At 38.7% G+C, this 18,228-nt stretch overlaps 1 protein-coding gene across 10 annotated transcripts in view; it reads right to left on the minus strand.

Moving 5' to 3' along the window:
- EBF1 (EBF transcription factor 1) overlaps positions 1-18,228 on the minus strand; it is a 272,703-nt gene that overhangs the window by 59,698 nt on the left and 194,777 nt on the right. For 6 of the 10 annotated variants that reach the window (XM_068698665.1, XM_068698663.1, XM_068698661.1 and 3 more), the window contains exons 9-10: positions 13,315-13,448; positions 5,391-5,517 (exon numbers count right to left, since the gene is read on the minus strand). In XM_068698665.1, coding sequence (XP_068554766.1) covers positions 5,391-5,517; positions 13,315-13,448 — 261 coding nt within the window. The remainder of the gene's footprint in view (positions 1-5,390; positions 5,518-13,314; positions 13,449-18,228) is intronic. The other 4 variants (XM_068698666.1, XM_068698664.1, XM_068698662.1 and 1 more) reach the window with 1 other exon arrangement.

Here is an 18,228-nt window from a genome sequence, read left to right on the forward strand (position 1 = left end):
CCATTGTAAAACTAATGAGCTTGTGTAATACTGATGTTGAGAATAACTGTCACTAGGTTTTAACATTTCTCAGGAACTAGCAGATATACAGCTATGGCCAAGGTTAGCTGGTATAAGGGTCAAGCTCTAGCCCAGAGGGATCAAGCAAGGCTCCAGAGGGGCTACAGAAATCTCTTGACAGCCAGTCTGTCTCTTATCACTTTTTTTTTTCCCTTTGGTTCTACAAACTCCAGAACTCTCCATTCTGAAATCTGATTGCTTAATTGATTATGTATCTTTTCAACCTTGCACAGTCATCGTTGCCTTCTTGAAAGCAGAAATCATTCTTTGCAAAGGGATCGCTGAAGTTTACCAGGCTGGAAACTTTAGGGATAAGTGGTTCCAATTCTGAACAGAGCTGTGAACAAGACTTACATCTCTGCTTCTACAGCCACAGACTGAAATTTCAAATGGTGATGAGTAGTTTTTAGTCTCTTACTCTTGGAGGTATTTGACTTAAGAAATGAGAAGGGAATGACTCTCATTAACAATTACCCCTACACTTCTGTAAATTGAATAATTTAAAGAGACAAAAGTAAACTTGAAGCTACCTAAAACTGAGGATCTTGAAAATATCACTCAAATCATCTGTGATCTGCAAGGCTCTTCCTGTTTGTACACAGATGCAACTGTTCTTGGAAGTAAGTAAAGGGTGAAATGAGGATGGAGCAGGGATTTTTCCACATGAGGCTGTTTCTTCTTTGTAGCAACTAGGGGAGTGACAAGTTCTCTGAGAAGCCCTATGACATTTCAGAGAAAGATGCAGTTTCCCAGAAATTCTGCAAAGACCCTGACCTTCACAATGCTAGCGTTTCTACACCACTCTATACACAATGGTCCAAAAGTATAATGCAAACATGACCAGCCTTCCCAGTGCTCCACTCTGACCTACTCTGCCTTCATCACAATTACTGCAGTTGGACTAAATGATCTTCCCTTCCTACTGAACTATTCTGTTCTGTTCTGGAGGATCAGCACTCAGCATCTGGGTTAGTCACATTGCACAGCAAGCCCTGTTTGATAGAGACCATGCTGACCCTACATCCCCCTGATTAGAGTCATACCATATCCCAGAGTTTATAAGAAACCCCAAAGGAACTGCAGGGAGACGTGACTGTCTCTCTAGATATGCTGTCAGCATGCAAATGGTTTAGCCTACAGCCTCTCTGTAAGACTAATATACAAAGGAAAATGGTCCCTAAATTCCAACTGGTGTCCAAGCACATGACCAATTTTCAATAATAATAATAATAATAAAAAGTGTTTGTAGGTAGTACACAGACAAGAATCTGAATTAATCCCATGTCCATAACTTAGTGACAAAGGTATGAACTTCTGGCTGCCATGTAATCCTCTGCTCTGGTTTTGGAACCAAAGCACAAAACCTTACACGAAGCAGGTGGTAGAAGCATAATGCATTTTTTGGACATTCCATACATCCTTTCCAATACATGGTGAGATAATGCTCCTTTCACATACACCCATACATTCCACTCAAATCTCATCATCTAGTAACACCATTCATAGTAAAATTCATCTGTGAAAATCATGCTGTCCATAATGCATTTTTTATTTAATTTGTGCTTTAAAATAAACAAATAATAAATAATATTTTTTTAAAAAAAAGCAAATAATGATAGAAAGAAAAAAAAAAGCTCAAAGGCCTGACTGGGTACCACAAATTTGTGTCAATTCTTATCCCTTGTTTAATTCAACCATATACGCCCTGAGTCACCTTGGCAAAAGGGATTTGTATACATAATGGCTTCTTAGTTTCACTGCTCCTAAAATACTGGTAGTGACACATACCTGATTCATAAGTTGTGATGTGAAGCCAAATTCATTCAGTGCTCTTCAGTACCTGAAGAGATTTATGGATGAAGGGTGCCACAGAAAAACACTGACCAGCATGATGCTTCACTGGTTTGTGTACTTCTTTCAGCAGTATGAACTTCCAGTACAATTCCAACGTGAACATACATATAATACGTGTTCATACTTTTGTATTTCTAGTAACATTCTCTAAGGAATGTCAAAGATCAAAATTTAAGAAATAATTGCTCTGTAAGTGCATGCTATTAGCTTGCTTTGCAAATGGGAAATAAAAAAAAAAAAGCTATGCTTCCTTGTAAGCACAGGGTTGACACTGGTTTATTTCTTTCAAAAAAATATTTGAAAAAGCCAGGATTTCTCTGTATATATGTGACCTTGATTCCTAGATGGCACATGGACTACTTAGAGATCATGTTACTAAGTTATTTGCAGTTAAAGAGGAAAAAAAAAGGCTAAAATTAATGGGTCACTGGGTATTTTCTTCTGAGAACTTAAGTACTTAACAGTAAGAAAAAAACAGTTTACAGCCAGGTGGCTTGAGGGGATATTTTGTTGAACACTGATTAAAAATAATTTCTTCTAAACGAGACCTGACCACAAAATGGGACCATTAACGAGCAGGGACATTCTCACTAGAAAGGAAACTACGCTTGATCGACTCCTGCACCGCCCACAAACCCCAGGTCTTTTTCTCTCTCTTTCTCTCACACACTCTCTCTCTTTTTTTTTCTCTCTTTTTTCTCTTTTCCCTTTTTTTCCTTTCCCATTTTCTTGTTCCTAATAGCAGGGTAAATAAGCAGCAAGTGATGCTGAAATGTTTTCGGCCAAAAACAGAGGCCAAACTCCTCTGAGAAAACATTTGGCCTCTGTGGTTTTGTAATATGTTCCAGAACACTGAGTTCACTGAAGAACATTGTGAAAAACTCCCATCGGCTGGAGTGATGCTGGGGAATGTTACTGTATCCCAACTTCCAATTGGTCCATTTCCTGCAGGCCTTGTTAAAAAAAAAAAAAAAAAAAAGAAAAAAAAAAGAAAAAAAATAGTGCTATGTGGGAGTTAAAACAAGTTCTCATGGGAAAAATGAATGGCAAGAAATTCTAGCTTTAAAAGAAACAGCTAATCTGCTAGTTTGATTGTTCTTCAAAACTTACAATGAACCAATAATCCTAATTAAAAACACTTGGCCTAGTTCTCTAAAGCATCATAGCTTTTTCTATGCTTCGTTTGTACACACCATAGACTATTAGTTTTTTTCTAGTGCTCACTAACAAAGTGCTGACTTTGTTGGGATGGCTGAGCTAATTTCGTGAACTCAGTGTGAAACCTTAGCTAAACAAAATTGTGGTAATTTTCCTTAATTTGTAAAAGTGATTGGAGTGCAAACAAAATTTTCCTCTTGGGTCAATCCTATAATTTTCAATTAACTAAAACTAATCGGCAGGCATGTACTGAACCTGCATTTTGTTTAAAGGGCTGGAAGGCACTTCTGAAGGTCAGGATGCATTAATTGTTTTTATTTTACTTTCATTTAGTCCTTAAAGAAAAGACACATTTAAGTTCAGGCTGCCTGTGAAAGAACTGCAAAAAATGCAAATTGTGTGAGGTATAATTTCAGTCACAATAGCATTTCTATATCTACCATAGCTCCATAAAAGCTGCATAAGTAAGAGAATTGTCCGTGGACTGGATCACCTTTGATTTTATCATTGTTGTTTAGTATTTCATAACTTTCGTTTATTGAATGAAAAATAATGTGTTTTAAACACTAACCTGAAAATGCATAGATGGAAACACTTTCCCTACTGGGACAACTTATTTCCACATTCAACCTTTTTTCCTAGAAAAGCTATTTAATAGTGATCTGAAAAGAAAATCAAGATGGGTCCAAGTCATTTTTACATTTAAATTGCATAAGAAAGTCCCCATAAATTTCTTTGCAAAGTTCAGGGGAGTCTGCTTTCCTCCCTGCCTTCTTTGCAAACATGTTTGCTGTTTCACTGGCCCAAGATGCTGCCACCCCAGTGGCTCAACAACTAGCAGAAGGACAGCACAACTTATTGTACAAAGTCCAGAAGGGAAAGGATTCACAGTCAAACTGTCCAGAGCTCTGGCTGACACTTTGATGTGGTATACACTGCCAGTTTGCACTAGCTGGCAATTTGACCCTTTGCATTTTCTTGTTCTTTTGTTCCACCACATTCAAATCCTAAATAACTTTTTGATATGATGCGTTATTGTTCAATATATGAATTTACCACAGATTGTTGAAATCATAATGCTTACAATAAATACACATAGTCCCCACCAATGCCTTCTGCTTAGTGAGCAAAGCAATATGTGAATACTTTAAGACCCAGCTTGAGGAAACCCAGTGCAAAATCCTAGCCAAAGGAGCGGGTATTTGGAAGAAGACAACAAAACTTTATACGGCACCTTTATTCAACTTGCTCTGTGTTAAGGAAATCAAATGACAGCTTCTTTACCCAGCTGGAGCACAGAAGTCCATCCCCTGCCTCGAGTCCATGTTTGTACACTCACAGTAGGAGCAGTATATGTGCCCAGTGTTAATTCAGTGTGCCCCATAGCCACAGGCATTTATGTTGCATATTATTCTTAAAGTTTTAGGGCCAAACAAGAATGAGGAGAGGCATTGCATTGGATTGTGATGAAGCACAGTTCAGGCAAAGTTACAGAAGCAGTAGACCTGTCTGCACTATAGGTCAAACAACAAGCACATCCAAACCCAGACCAAGACGTTAATTCTTGAAGCATGCATAACTTCCAAGGAATCAACAACACATGTTATTTTAAAAATGGTAGGCTGCTACTTGGTTCATTTCCCATTTCCTTATCATTACTCGGAGTGGTTTAGCATTGACAGTACCTGTAACATCTTAACAGTTTTGTTAATAACTCTTCAGGCCAGAGCTCTCTACTCAGTGGTCTCAGTGTGGATACCACCCCAAAACATTGCAAGTCACTATGTCTGCAGCATCAACTGTGGCAAAAGCTACTTGGCCTCCCTGGAAGGCAGAGACGAGTATGTTACAGTGAGATGGGAAGGCAAACAGGCTGCTGCTTTCAACACTTGCTGGGCCATGTCACTGTTACAACACAAGATGCAGATATTTAGCAAGATGCTTCTGGGAAACTAGGTTCATGATCACACTGGTGTGTCTGGCTCTTGATGCTTGCACATTTCTTTGGTTCCTTTAGGGACAGGAGCATCTGTTTCTTTCCTTCCTCTACACCCCCAACCCTCAGGTAAAGAGCTGTCCTGCTGGGAGGACAAACAAGTAAACAGAAGTCCCACATGGGTATGCTTTCAGATTCATCTCAACACAGACCTCCATTTCAGAATCCAGCCTTATATTGGTATATTCAATGATGTGATCAGCCAAAAAAAAAAAAATAATACATGGTACAGCTTTTAACGATGAAAGCTGAAGCCCTAGCAAGTGTGATATATTGCCTGCCCTATTTCTTGATGTTATATCTAGCACTAAAGTATCCTTACCTGTGTAAATGAATCTTCCAGGTGTTCCCTTACAAAACTGCTTAGACTTGTAGGACAATGTGACTTCTACAACCCCTGGGATATGTCGGGGAGGCGTCTGTACACGGATGGCATGAGGAGTAATCAGCTAGAGGAAAACATTGAGAAGGGAAAAGAGAGAAGAAAAAAGAAAAAAAAAAAAAGCACTATTAGATGCTGAATACTTCTTTAATAACACTTTCCTCTCAGATCACAGTAAACAAGCTTTGAAACATGTAATTAACCTGTCAATGTTTGAATACAATCTTGATGTAACCCACACAAAAGCCAGTGACTACAATATTTACAAGCATTCTCTTTCTCAGCCGTAACAACATTATTTCTGTTTTCATACATGGCAGGCACTCACTTCCTAGTACAAGCATCAGCCCTGGTTTAATGCAATAACTTTAGCTTACACCAGCAGGATGCCTATGTTTGCTCAAGTGAACATTGGGGTCGTGACAGTGTCCAACAAATCTGATTGATAAATGATACGCAGTTACGTGTGTGAACACAGCCCTTCAGCTGAGATTCACTGCACTGTGCAAACCCAGGCAGGCTTTTAAACACACTGGTCCCCAGCTGACATCTGTATACTGCAAAAGCACCATGTGCCGCAGTTTTAATTAGAGACCCTTTCCTATTCATTTTGTGGAGGCATTACTGATTACTGCAGAAATGCAAAGTTTGGTTTCTAAAGGAAGCTGGGTTTTTCTTTGCAACTGATCAAAGTGCTCAAAATACATGTACCAAATATAAGCATTTACCCATCAGTTCCAGTTTGCCTCCACTGCAGTGACTGACATATATCTGAGAAATCACTTGCATGTGTAGATTTACACACGTAATAAACAGACATAACTTTCTTGCTAACTGAACTGGGGACCCTGATACTCAAGACAAAATGGATGGGGTGGGCCAGTGCTTTCCTTTCTGGTATCTGTTAGGATTATGGACTGGATTTAAGTAGTGTTTATACTGGTTTCAAGTAGTTCTTGAAACTAATATTAGAGCCATTTAGGAGTTCACTAATTTATTGCAGATTAATTCAAATCTCTGATGTGTTCAGTAATTACAGAATTGACCTCCCCATCACTGAAATGTCCTCTTCTCACCCATTATGCTCACTTAGAAAAGAACAGGAAAAAGAGGTACAGAGAAAGAGTGAAATGATTGTGTCCAGCAACCAAGTTATGGCTCTGGCACGTGGATAATCCTTCTGTAATTGACTATGGCACCCTAAAACACTACTAGAGAAGCAAACAGCCACGATCAAACTAACCTTGACAATGAGCAAAACCATGGCTACCCAAGCAGTCAGCTGCTCAGTGCTGTTGGTTGCCTACTTGATTACGGAATACAATTTCATAGAAAATACTGTTTGTTTGTTTTTTTAAAGATGTTTTCCACTTTTTTTTCTTCTTTTTTTATTTAAACAGGAACCAAACATTTCAAAATCATGGTAAGGTCCTATCAAACAATCAGCCTTCTTAAGCATGTCTTTGTTCAGGACACAGGACTATTGCTCCTAATTTATACTACAAACTGCCAAGAAAGCTAAAATTCCCAAATAAAGCAGTTTGAAAAAAAAAAAAAAAAAAAAAAAAAAAAAAGAACAGAGGAGAGAGGAATGTCTGCCTGAGAGCCATCTGTGTTACTGCAGCAAATGGCATTCACAGTAGGAAATTCTCCATATTTAAAATAGGAAAATTAGTATTAGATCAAGTTGAAGATTAAAAACAAAACTACCAGCATCAAATACTCCAAACATTATTCAGATCCACACAAGTCATAAGGTCAGTCCCCAACTCATGCCATTTTAAAATGTTCATGTCAGGAACCAGTCTTCTAGTTTGTGAGCTCCAGAAAGCACGTATTCAGGCTCTGCTTTGAAATTACGTGATTTAGAAATGTATTTATTTTTAGAAGTAGCCTGATTTTTCTTTTTCTTTTTTTTTCTAAATGACTAACAAACTTTTTTTTTTTCTAAACAATCAAACAAACAAACATACACACACTTCCAAAATTCCTTTTAGTTAAATTGAGTTGCCTTAAAGTTGGGTCTGACCAAAGTTGTGAAGTCTAGGCTAATTCTCTGCATGCCCCCAATAGTCAGCAGAAGCAGAAAGCACTGCCAAATAATAATTTATTTCCCAGGCTTCAGACACCTCTCATTTGCATAAGCGGCTCTCTGGAAGCATCTACCTTTCTCCAGTGCACTGGGATGACAAATTTAAACTAGATGCTTAACTGTAGGCAGCCAAGCACAATTGAGGTAAATCCCATCCTCAAGCAGTCGTAGTTAACTGGGTGAACTGGCAAGATGAGAAAAGTTTCATGACTTTTTTAGGGGAAAATACTTGTAAAAACAGCCAAGGATTTTAATACTGAAGTTTAACATGCTAGTCTTACTGCATCAGCATGTGCCTCATGCCCCTCACCCCCATTCTGGCATGAGCTCTACAGACAGCTTCTGGTTGTATCTTTGAATTTCCCAGCATTTACTGGTCTGTCACCACTTTAATGTTCTTTAAACATAATTTGTGGCATTTTCCAATACTCATCTTCCCTGGTTCCCAAGAAATGTCTGACCTATTTATGGTCCATTGTTAAAGAGAGCTGGGGAGAGTTAAGCAAGTTTCCTGGTTTGTTCTCCACAAACAGTTTGGTTTTCCTTTGTGCTCTGAAGTAAATAAGTTTAACTGTGTTTAAAACCACAAATATACAATACTGTCGCCCACACATTCCCAAAGGGTGAACATTATGTCTGAAGTCCTATGGTTTAGGATACTCGGTATATATTTTACTCCTCTCTCCTCTGGAACTGAAGCTTGGGAGATACAGTAGAAGAATGCATGTTCCTCTTCCTTTAACTTTTTTCTCTTTGCCTTCTACTACTGCCCGATACAGTGCTGAGCTAGAAGGATCTTTGCTCTGTGTCAATATTCAGTTCTCATGCCCACAGAAAGGAACTAGCTAACTTGGTTACCTACCAGTATTCCCCTATATTGTTGCCATCTCAAGAAATAGGTTTTAAGGGACAAAAAATGTCACTGCACTTTAAAATCTGCCCTCTGAACCCCACCTCTGGTCTTGACCTCTGGTTCCCCAGCAACGCCAGGATCTTCATTTTGGACTGGGACCAGCTCTCTGAATCACTGTGACTCTGTTTTGCAATTGGAGTGACTCAATGGATGCTGCATAGGCCTGGGTTCATGGCCAAATGTGCCCCTGACCCCTTATGACTCCAGGATTGTGGGATGTATTCCTGTCTACACTACTGACCCATGGCCTCACCTGAGGAACCCTCTCCACCTTTTCCTAGCACTCTTTCTCCTCTCATGCCGACAGACTATGCCTTCTTCAAAGCAGAATCTGTCCAGTATTTGCATGCAAAGCACCTGAGAAAGGTAAGATGTTAGCATCAAAATATATTAAAAATAAAGGCAGCACTTCTGGAGGCCTCTAAGACCCAAACTGTTGAAGGTTTTGGGGAGTATTCTGGGGAAGCATCATTATATGATCTCCCAGTTGTTTTTTATGTATGTCTGCCATTTCCCACTACCAAACATAAGACACAGAGCTAGATGAACCTCCATGTCTCACCCACTTAGGCTATTTTGATACTCTAACCTCACGTGAGAACACTTTGTGCATTAACAACTAACGTGCCAAGAAATAAGGATTTGTAAATATGGGTTACCTACATTTCTAAGCATATTTTTCAGATGTAAATCCTGAGCAAGTCATTAGCTTGTGATTTGGAGATGAACCTGCCAGCCAAAGTCCTAGATCCAACTTCCTTTTCCAGTATTTGATAAATTGAGATCTGGAGCTGGATAGAAAAGTAGCAACAGGACCCTTTTTACCAAGGGATTTTCAAGTGAATCAGTCTGGTATTTGGCAACTGCATTAGCTGTTTTATATAAACTCCTACTTGTCAGCCGGGGACATGCTGTGGATTGGATTAAAACCTGAATTAGAGATATTCAGAATGGAGGGAGGTGCGTGTCCTTCAAAATCCAAAACACATTTAGTTCGAGTATGTACAACAAGCCTCTTTCTGTGGTTTGCTAATATATTCTAGACATTCTTGTGTGATACAGCATCATTTCACACACTGAAGAGTGCCAGGTTACTTTCTTTTTTTGAAAAGTGACATTTTACAAGAAGATGTCATTAATCTGAGTCACTAGTTTATTTTTGCATGCTTGAGCTCTGGTTTGTGGTTAGGGAAATGGTGACAATCAGCCATAAATTTAACTTGGACTCTGTGTGAGAAGGACCATTAGGACAGGAATGAAAAAAAATAATAATAATCCTACCCACTGAAGGTAATGAATGGCTTTCAGTGGGAACAGAGCCCTCAAGGTATCTATATTTTCAAAAGTGACCAGTGACTTTGCATGACTCAATACTGGGCATCCAGATGCTGATTAATAAGTCTTGGTTTTCAGAAAGAGGGTGCCTACCCATTTTTTAAAAAATGAGTCAGGCCTCCAGAATAAGCACACAAAAAGAAAGACTTCCAAAATCAATAATAAACATCAAAAGCAAAACAAAAAAAAAAGTCACAGAATTTGATTCAGCAGCATAAAAAAATCAGCCTCTGTTTTTGTGCTGTACAAAGGTAAAAGAACTGATGTTTCAGTGCTTCATCTTTTCTTAATAGAAAAGAAAGAAGTTGTTTCCAGCTGACTCTGTGCAGCTGGAGGAATGTTCTTGGCAGGAAAATGTTTGAAGAAATAGCTCATTTTAAGCAAATATTGTGGAATATTTATAAGAAACTAATTTTGTCTTCATAATCATCTGTGTTTGTCCTGAAACTCGACTCTTGGAATTACAAACCCCCCCACCCCCCCTCAACAACAGAGAGAAACAGCAGAGGATTTTATCAGCAGTTCAGATTTGGAATATTTGCAGCAATGCACAGAACCAGAGTACTGGGTAAAAACTGTAAATAACAAATCCTCCTGTTTGTGGACTGGGCAAACAGAAAGGCAGAGTCTATCTCACAAACAGACTATTTACTGGGAGCTGTCTGTCCAGATTCAGCATGTGCATGATATATCAAAATTATTTGTCTACCAGTTATGAAAAGTCCCTCGAAAAAAAAAAAGCAATAGATGGTCCATTTTACTGTATTCTAAAAATATCAACGGTGGCTCTTAAAGTCGTTTTTATGAAGTAATACGGGAGTTAAGGATTAATTGAACCCACTGGCTTAGGGTATCTGCATTTTTGCACAAAATTAATGTGACAAATTAAGTTTTTATTTAGTTCTCCCTGGCTGAGAAAGGTTGTAATTATGTTAGAGTGTTTACAACTAAAATATATGTTTAAATAATAAATATGTGTTTCAGAAACCATTTTAAACCTCCTTTTTTAACACAGTCAACTCCATTTCAAGCATATAAATATTTCAATTACAAAACTTGAATACATGTAAAATAAATTAAAAATATATTATTTACATTTCAAATTATTTATAACATATGCTGCTTGACAGCAACAAATACACCCTTAAAATGAACAATGTTTTTTGGCTTCAAATTTTGCTTCTGAACTGTGGTAGGATTTATACTTTAAATATCCATGCGTCTCAGGTACTTACACGGATTTTGCTATAATAAAATCTGAGTAATATAGAACCTTTAGGATAATTATCTTCCCAGCACCTCTCTGAAGAAGGTGACTAATCTTATTATAATGTTAGAGAAAGGGAATTGAACTTTAAGCAGATTATGTGATTTGCCCAAGGTCCCATGCAAAGTCTGTGGCAAAATGATGCTTAATTTAAATATTAGACTTCATCTCCCAAACCACTTGCAATTACAATTTGAAGTGATGCTAGACAAATCCACGGGAAGATACTTTGCAACACTCATTATTTTTCTTTAGCTTCCTGCTGTCTAGTTTTGTTTTGGATTTTTTTGCAGCTTAGTGAAACAACGGGATGAAATTGAGAATTCTTCTTGAATTCAATTACAAAATAATTTTCCCAGGTTTGCTCAAAACCAGGCCTGACTGGCAGCTTGGTATGAACCTGCTCCAGGTTTGAATTGTACTGAATTTCAGAAATCAGTAGTTCAATCCTACACTCTGTTAAAGTAAAACAAAAATATTCTTCCTGAGTATCAAAAATGTGCCAGACATTTTTAGACATGGGAAGGCAAATGAACAAATTTTGTATGTGGCTTGTATATGTAATTTGAAGTATTTATAGATCACTGTTATTTAGGGTTCACTCAGCTTATGCCTTTCTGTGCTTGTTTACCATGTTTTTCTGCTTCTTTTAGAAGTAATTTATTTTCCCCTATAGAATGTCTATCACTCCAATAGGTTATGAAACCGTGAAGCAATTCTTTAAGGGAGAGACAGTGAAACAGTTTGGAGTCAAAGCCTACTCGCAGCCCATTATAGCATTCACAGCAAACACAGACTTTGATCTGGAGCCCCTCTAACGTTATTAATTTTATGGCAAGGACTTGTGACCGTCATCAACAATATTTTTACCAACTCTCACTTACCTGAGGTTAGAAACTGCCAATTAAAGGCTTCCACTAATAAATAGAATCAAGATTTATAATGAAAGATCCAATTCTGCAGTACCAAAACCAGAGCAATTTCCTCCCAGCCTCTTCACCTTTCCTTTTTAAATGTCTGTAGCCATAATGGCTTCAATCCTAACACACAAAATGCTTACACTGGACCCAGGGGGCACTTTCATGATCACATAAGGGCTTCAGAATAGGGCTCATTTAAAATATCTCCTTTTCTGGAATGCCCTTTCATCCACACTTGTCCTCAAGTGGAAGAATGAGAGAGACAGAGAGAGCAGTGAAGCCTATGAAGGACATTAGAGGATACTCTTCATATGGAAAAAAAAAAAAAAAAAAAAGCTGCTGTATGTGCAACAGAATCAGTAAGAAAAATGCACTGGATATGAATTAAGAAATATTGATTTAATATAAGATATAAGGCAAAAGATCAGAAGATCCTCATGTCATTAGGTAAGCTAGTTTGGAAATGATGGTTTGTTTCTTAACTTATTTATTTCAGTACTAAACTCCTGAATATATCAATTTCTTATAAAACTTCCCATATCCTTTTGGAAAGCCATAAAGGCAAGACTCAAACCTTTCCATGCCTTTCCATGCTAGGGAAGCCAGTGGGAACTTTGTCCTGCATACTGGAATTGACCGTTTAGGTGATGCTGCCTGGGATTTAATATTCCACAGGCTGTGGGGGAATATCAGACTCCATGTTTAATAATGTTTCAGGAGAAGAGAGGATTTAGGTAGCTGGGAGAAACAGAGGAAAAAAAAAAAAAAGGAAAAAAAAAAGAGAGAAACAAGCAAACAAACAAAAAGGGTTACTCAAACTATAGAGGACATGGCTGGATATGATAAGGCTGTATTTTCCACTGTGGATACAATATTGTATATTCAATCGCAATTATGTGGCTGGTACTTACACTGAGCACCTACACTTTCAGGACATTTTATTCAAAGGTGCGGAATTTCTGCAATCCCCACCTCATTTAGCTGCAGCTACAAGTAGCCAGTTTCCCTAGACAGTAGGGCCTAAACACTTATTTCCTGTTGGCCCTTAGCTATTGTAGTGCTAAATGCAGAATTATTCAGAAAATCATTTATCCTTTCCTTTTCTTGGAGTAAAAGACACTGAGCTAAATTCTAGGCCAGTGAGAGGAGATGGAAATCCCCTGGCTATAATGTACTTCTGCCACAGGTAAATTTGACTAATTATTTTCATAAAACTGAACAAGGAAAGGATTCACATCTAAAAATTTGTTGCTGATTTAGCATGTGGCATAGAAAAAGGACAGGCTAGCTATAAGCTAGACAAAGCTATTAGACATTACCGTTCAGACAACACCTACCTCACTCCAAACCAGCATGGTGCCGAATATGACCTGTAACCCATCAAAGAAATTGTCTCCTATGATGATGACAGTGGCACCTCCTGTAGTCCATCCTTCACTTGGACTGATGGCTTTGATACATGGTGTAGCTGCTTTTCAACACACATGAAAAAGAGAAGTATTCTGCTGTTAGAACCAGATTTTAATGATAGAAGACTTGAGAAAAATAAAATAAAAGGAGCTTTCATTTTCTCCCCTTACTAACACAAAGATTTCAGCAATCGTGTTCTTTCTAGTACATGTGCATGACTTCAAACTGTATCTTTGAAAGTATTTTTTTTAATCAATTAATTTGTTTGGTTTTGTTATCCACTTAAAAACACACACACCTTAAGCCTACATCAAGAACAACAACAAAAAATCATAGCATAATAGGCAGAGATCAATTGAAAATTAGAAAAAATCCAGGCCCTATCTTTATTGTAGATGAAATGCAGAATACCTGAGTTAATAAAACAACCTCCAGTGAGCTTGCTTTATTATCCATCATAACCTAAACTACTCAAGGAAACTCCCATAAATATTATGGAAAATATTGGCTAAATAACAAAGGGTGTAACCTTCAGTATTTCTTTAAGTCTTTTGCAATGAGATCCAGTTTATTCTAGTATTAAACCACCCTGCCCTGCTAAATGCTTTAGCAACTACAAAAAAATAATAAAAAAAAAAATTAACCACAACCCTGCCACCTAGTCACCCTGGTTATGTTGCATCTTCTGGATAATTAAGAAACATGTGCAATGTATTTTGCCTTATTCATAGAGTCTGTTCCCACTTTCATGAGCCACTTTCTTGGCATCATATGTAGTAAGTGCCTCCTGAGTCGATGTTGAAAACGTGAGCAGAACTCAAACCAGTAAACTCAAATCTAGGTGTAAGATCATCTGTATTAAGACTATGTAAGCAGGAGCAATGTCAGCTTTATATACTGGTGGGGTAGGGCAATATAAACATCCACAGACTGATTCTCCTCTGCAGTACTGGCGTACATCATAATTTGACTGTCTTGAATCCAGTAGAATAACACTACTGTAAAAACAACCTGAATAAGCCAAAAAGGCCTGGATGACCCTCAGCTGTCAAGTCTCACGTTGGCCTTACAGGTTGATGAAAACAAGTAATTCCAACTCAAATACCACCCATTTCTCCTTGCTAAAACTGCAGGAGGGAGAAATATGATACCGCGCCATTAGGTACTGCTTTAAGTAAAAAGGGTAACTCCACAATTTCATTAGCCACAAGAAATGGATACCTTAAGGAGCAGCAAAACTCCATCAGTCAGCCTCAATGTTGAAAAGGCTGATACTTCCCTTTAGCTGTGAACCCACGCCTCCACTCACAAAAGAGGCTGGATCCACTGAAATCACATGAAGGGTTGCACCATTGCCTGCACTGAGGCTTGCAATGTCATTCAGGTGCCAGTCAGCAGGACTTCGTTAGCTACATACAAATATCTGCATATATATACCTCTTGTAAGGTTGCTGGCATTTGGTTGTCCATTACCACTTGGTCAAAAGGCTGTCTGAGCTGCTTATTTGGTTTGTAACGCTGAGTATTTGCTGGCATAACCAAGGGAGAGCACTCAGGTACTTTATCGGGTAAGGACTTGGTAGGAAAACAGGAGTGTGAAAGCCACCCACATATGAGAACAACCCAGAGTAACACGCTTGCACCCATGAATTACTTAACATGGTTACGTGGTGGCACAGCCCCTATCCTGCTTTCTTCTAAATGTAAAGACAGTAAATTAAGTAATTCACAAAGTCTGCTTTAGAATGCTCCAGCCACAAAATGTTTAAGAGATACTGTGCATCTTTATGATTATTTAATGAAGTTCTGGCTGGTTGGAGCTAATGGCAAGAATCAGTGAGGCTGGTGAGAAGATTCCTTCAAGCCCCTGGGCAGGACAGGCAGGCACGAAGCTGGGGAGCAGGAGCGAGCTGGAAAGGGAGCTGTTGAGTCACCCTGAACAGTGAGTGTTTCTGTGGGCACTGCTACAGTGATGGAGAGCATGCACGGTGAGCAAACAGAGCCTGTTCCTACCTACAAAAGGTTGTAAGTGTCAGGCACAAAGTTTTCCACTACTTAAGCTGATGGGGATGCCAGCTCCAGCGAAAAACACAAACACACAGAAAAAAATCACTACTCTGCTTCAAACTTGGCAGAGAACAGCCGTTAACTTTTACATGAGCTAACAAAAGAAACATCCTAACATTACCATCATGAAAATGCAGCGCACACACAGAAGTAACTTCAATATGTTTAATTTGGATTCAAGTTACTTGCATAAAACTGTACATAAAACCATTGCAAAGTCCAAACCAAATGCTTTCCTTTCAGCCGAGCTCACAGCAATGGATTTACAGTGAAAGCAGCTTTTCAAAATGCCATCTAGGCCTTTCATAGAATCAAAGGTTTTCATAAATAAAAAATAAAATCACTTCCAAATTACACCCTTTCCAGTATTTCCAGTTGATTGTGGACACACACACCACAATAAAACCCAAAGATAATCAGTTTCCCATGTGTTAGAGAACAAGCTACTTTTCTTAAAGACTATAGGCAACATTTCTTTCCTAAATACCAGTGAATAAAAGCTGTTTGAGACCATAAGCCATTAACAGAAAACATATGCAAGCTTCAAAATTATAGATTCAATTCATCTTTAAAATGAATGCAAAATACTGTTGTGCAGTTGCAGGTCCCCCCTAAAGGTCTTGCTGCTTATCCTGCGATGTTCTTTGCACTACCTACACTGCGCTACTGAGTGCAAGGTGCTGCACCCCATGTGTTGTTTGTGTATTCAGTCCTGATTTTTTATACGTGTAAGCATTTGATATCAAATCTCTGCCAAGTCCTATCATGACCAGTGGGGCTTCAAGCAGATGATCAGGTCCCTGTGCTGAACTGGAGCTGTGGGCTTTTCACTGGGATACGCTCACTCACCAAGTCAAGGTGACCACATATACATGTAATTTTATTTAAATATAAAGCCAATGAAACTGCTGCTTAAATATAAGCTCAGTGAAACTGCTGGCAATGTCCCAGGACATCTCCTCTGAGGAGACAAAGTCAGGACTTGGTAGTTTAATAAGCAAAGCGCTACCTGAGAAGCAAAGAGAGTGCTACGTGCTCCCCCCAAAATTCAGGGTGTTATTTTCCCTTGAGACCGACACTAAACCCAGGGGGACTTCCCAGCTTTCCCCACACAGCTCCCCCTTTTATCTTAAACACAAATCGCTGTAAAGACTGGAAGGGCTGCCAGAAGTTGCTGCCCCACGAGGGAAGCCACGCTGATGGCTGCGTCCTGAGAACGCCCAAGGAGACACGCTGACGGAGGCACCCAGACTGCTACCTGTTTTTGGAGGCACAAAACATATTTACACAATGACGAATTTGTGACAACCAGTGTTGTTTGAGACACTGGTCTTGCTAAACCTTTGTGTTTCCTAGGCCCTTTTCTTGGAGCACCGGGAAGGATGATGGAAGTATCAGGTCCCGGTTGCCAGCACCACCAGAGGTGACACTGGGAGGGGGCAATGCTCTGAGCTCAGCTCTGTTTATGCCCCTGCTACACACGTCTGGCCAGCTCAGGCCCTCAGCTCTTCATAGTTCTTCTGTTAATCATTTGGCAACTTGCAAAGTGCAGTCTGGAAGGTGTTTACTTCTGTGCAACCCTAGGAAAACACAGCTAGGCAGAATAATCTTTTCATTGGAGACCTTAATTTTTCACATTTTGTTTTGGTCACAAGAAAAACCAAAGCACAGAACTATTTTTTTTTTAAAAAACTTTTTTTTTTTTCTCTCGGCATGCAAGGCTCCAAAATCTTAATCTGAAATTAGCTATTACACTTTTTAAAATTTCCAAGAAAAAATAAATATTTTGTTTCAAAATATTATCACTTTAGGTGCCTTTCTGTAACACCAAAGCACCATTTATTTAAAAAAAAAATGCAATGAAAGACTTCAAGCCACTTCAAATAAAGGCAATGAACTAAACATTATTGATAACACAGACTTACACAGACAGTCCAGAGAAGAATTATAATAAAAAATAGCAATTACATATTCTTACATATATAAACTTTGTGTTGTTTTTTTTTTTTTAAGTGAAGAGTTGGAATCTCACTGTAACTGGAAACGAAAGAGTTTGGTAACTATCAGGTAAGAATCAAAGAAACTCTCTGCTTCTGGGTTTACTAAACCACATTCACTGTATGTTTTCCAAATTCTCTTGGACTAAGGAAGAACTATTACCCCTCGAACTTGCAGCTCCTCACTGAAGGTGATGCAGCCACATCCTCCACCTGCTGAAATGGCCTAGAAATTATGAACCTTAATGAGCTGCTCTCCTTTGCATAATACCAAGACAACCCAGAGTTAACATCTGACACATTTTACTGCGCTGCTTCTGTGGTTTGAGTTAACTGACAGATTTTAGGAGAAGTCCCAAACTTACAGAAACCAATGGGAATTTTGCTGCTGACTTCAAAGCTAAGGTTTCTATCAATAAATTTTAAGGATTTATGAGCAAAAGCATTTTTAATGAATTTCAAGAACAATGTCCTTCTGAAATCTTCATCTTTCCTTAGCATATATGCTGTTAAAATCTTGCCATCATCCATACAGAGGATGCTAGGTACCAACTTCAGCTCATGGGTAGCAAAAAGGAAAAGTTTTTTGCTGTGTGTATGCACCAGTGTGTTCCAGTGTTCCCCTGCTCCTCTAGCTACCCATATACAGGGGATTTTTCTTCCTTCAAACTGTGACAATAAAATGATTACCCCGCCACAGTTTAGCATAATGGTTCAGAAATGCTTGTGGCATATTGCAGAGTTAAAGTGGAAATTATTAGGTAGCTCTTCTTTGTT

The sequence above is a fragment of the Anas acuta genome, chromosome 14 (genome assembly GCF_963932015.1).
Source record: "Anas acuta chromosome 14, bAnaAcu1.1, whole genome shotgun sequence".
NCBI lineage: Eukaryota > Metazoa > Chordata > Aves > Anseriformes > Anatidae > Anas > Anas acuta.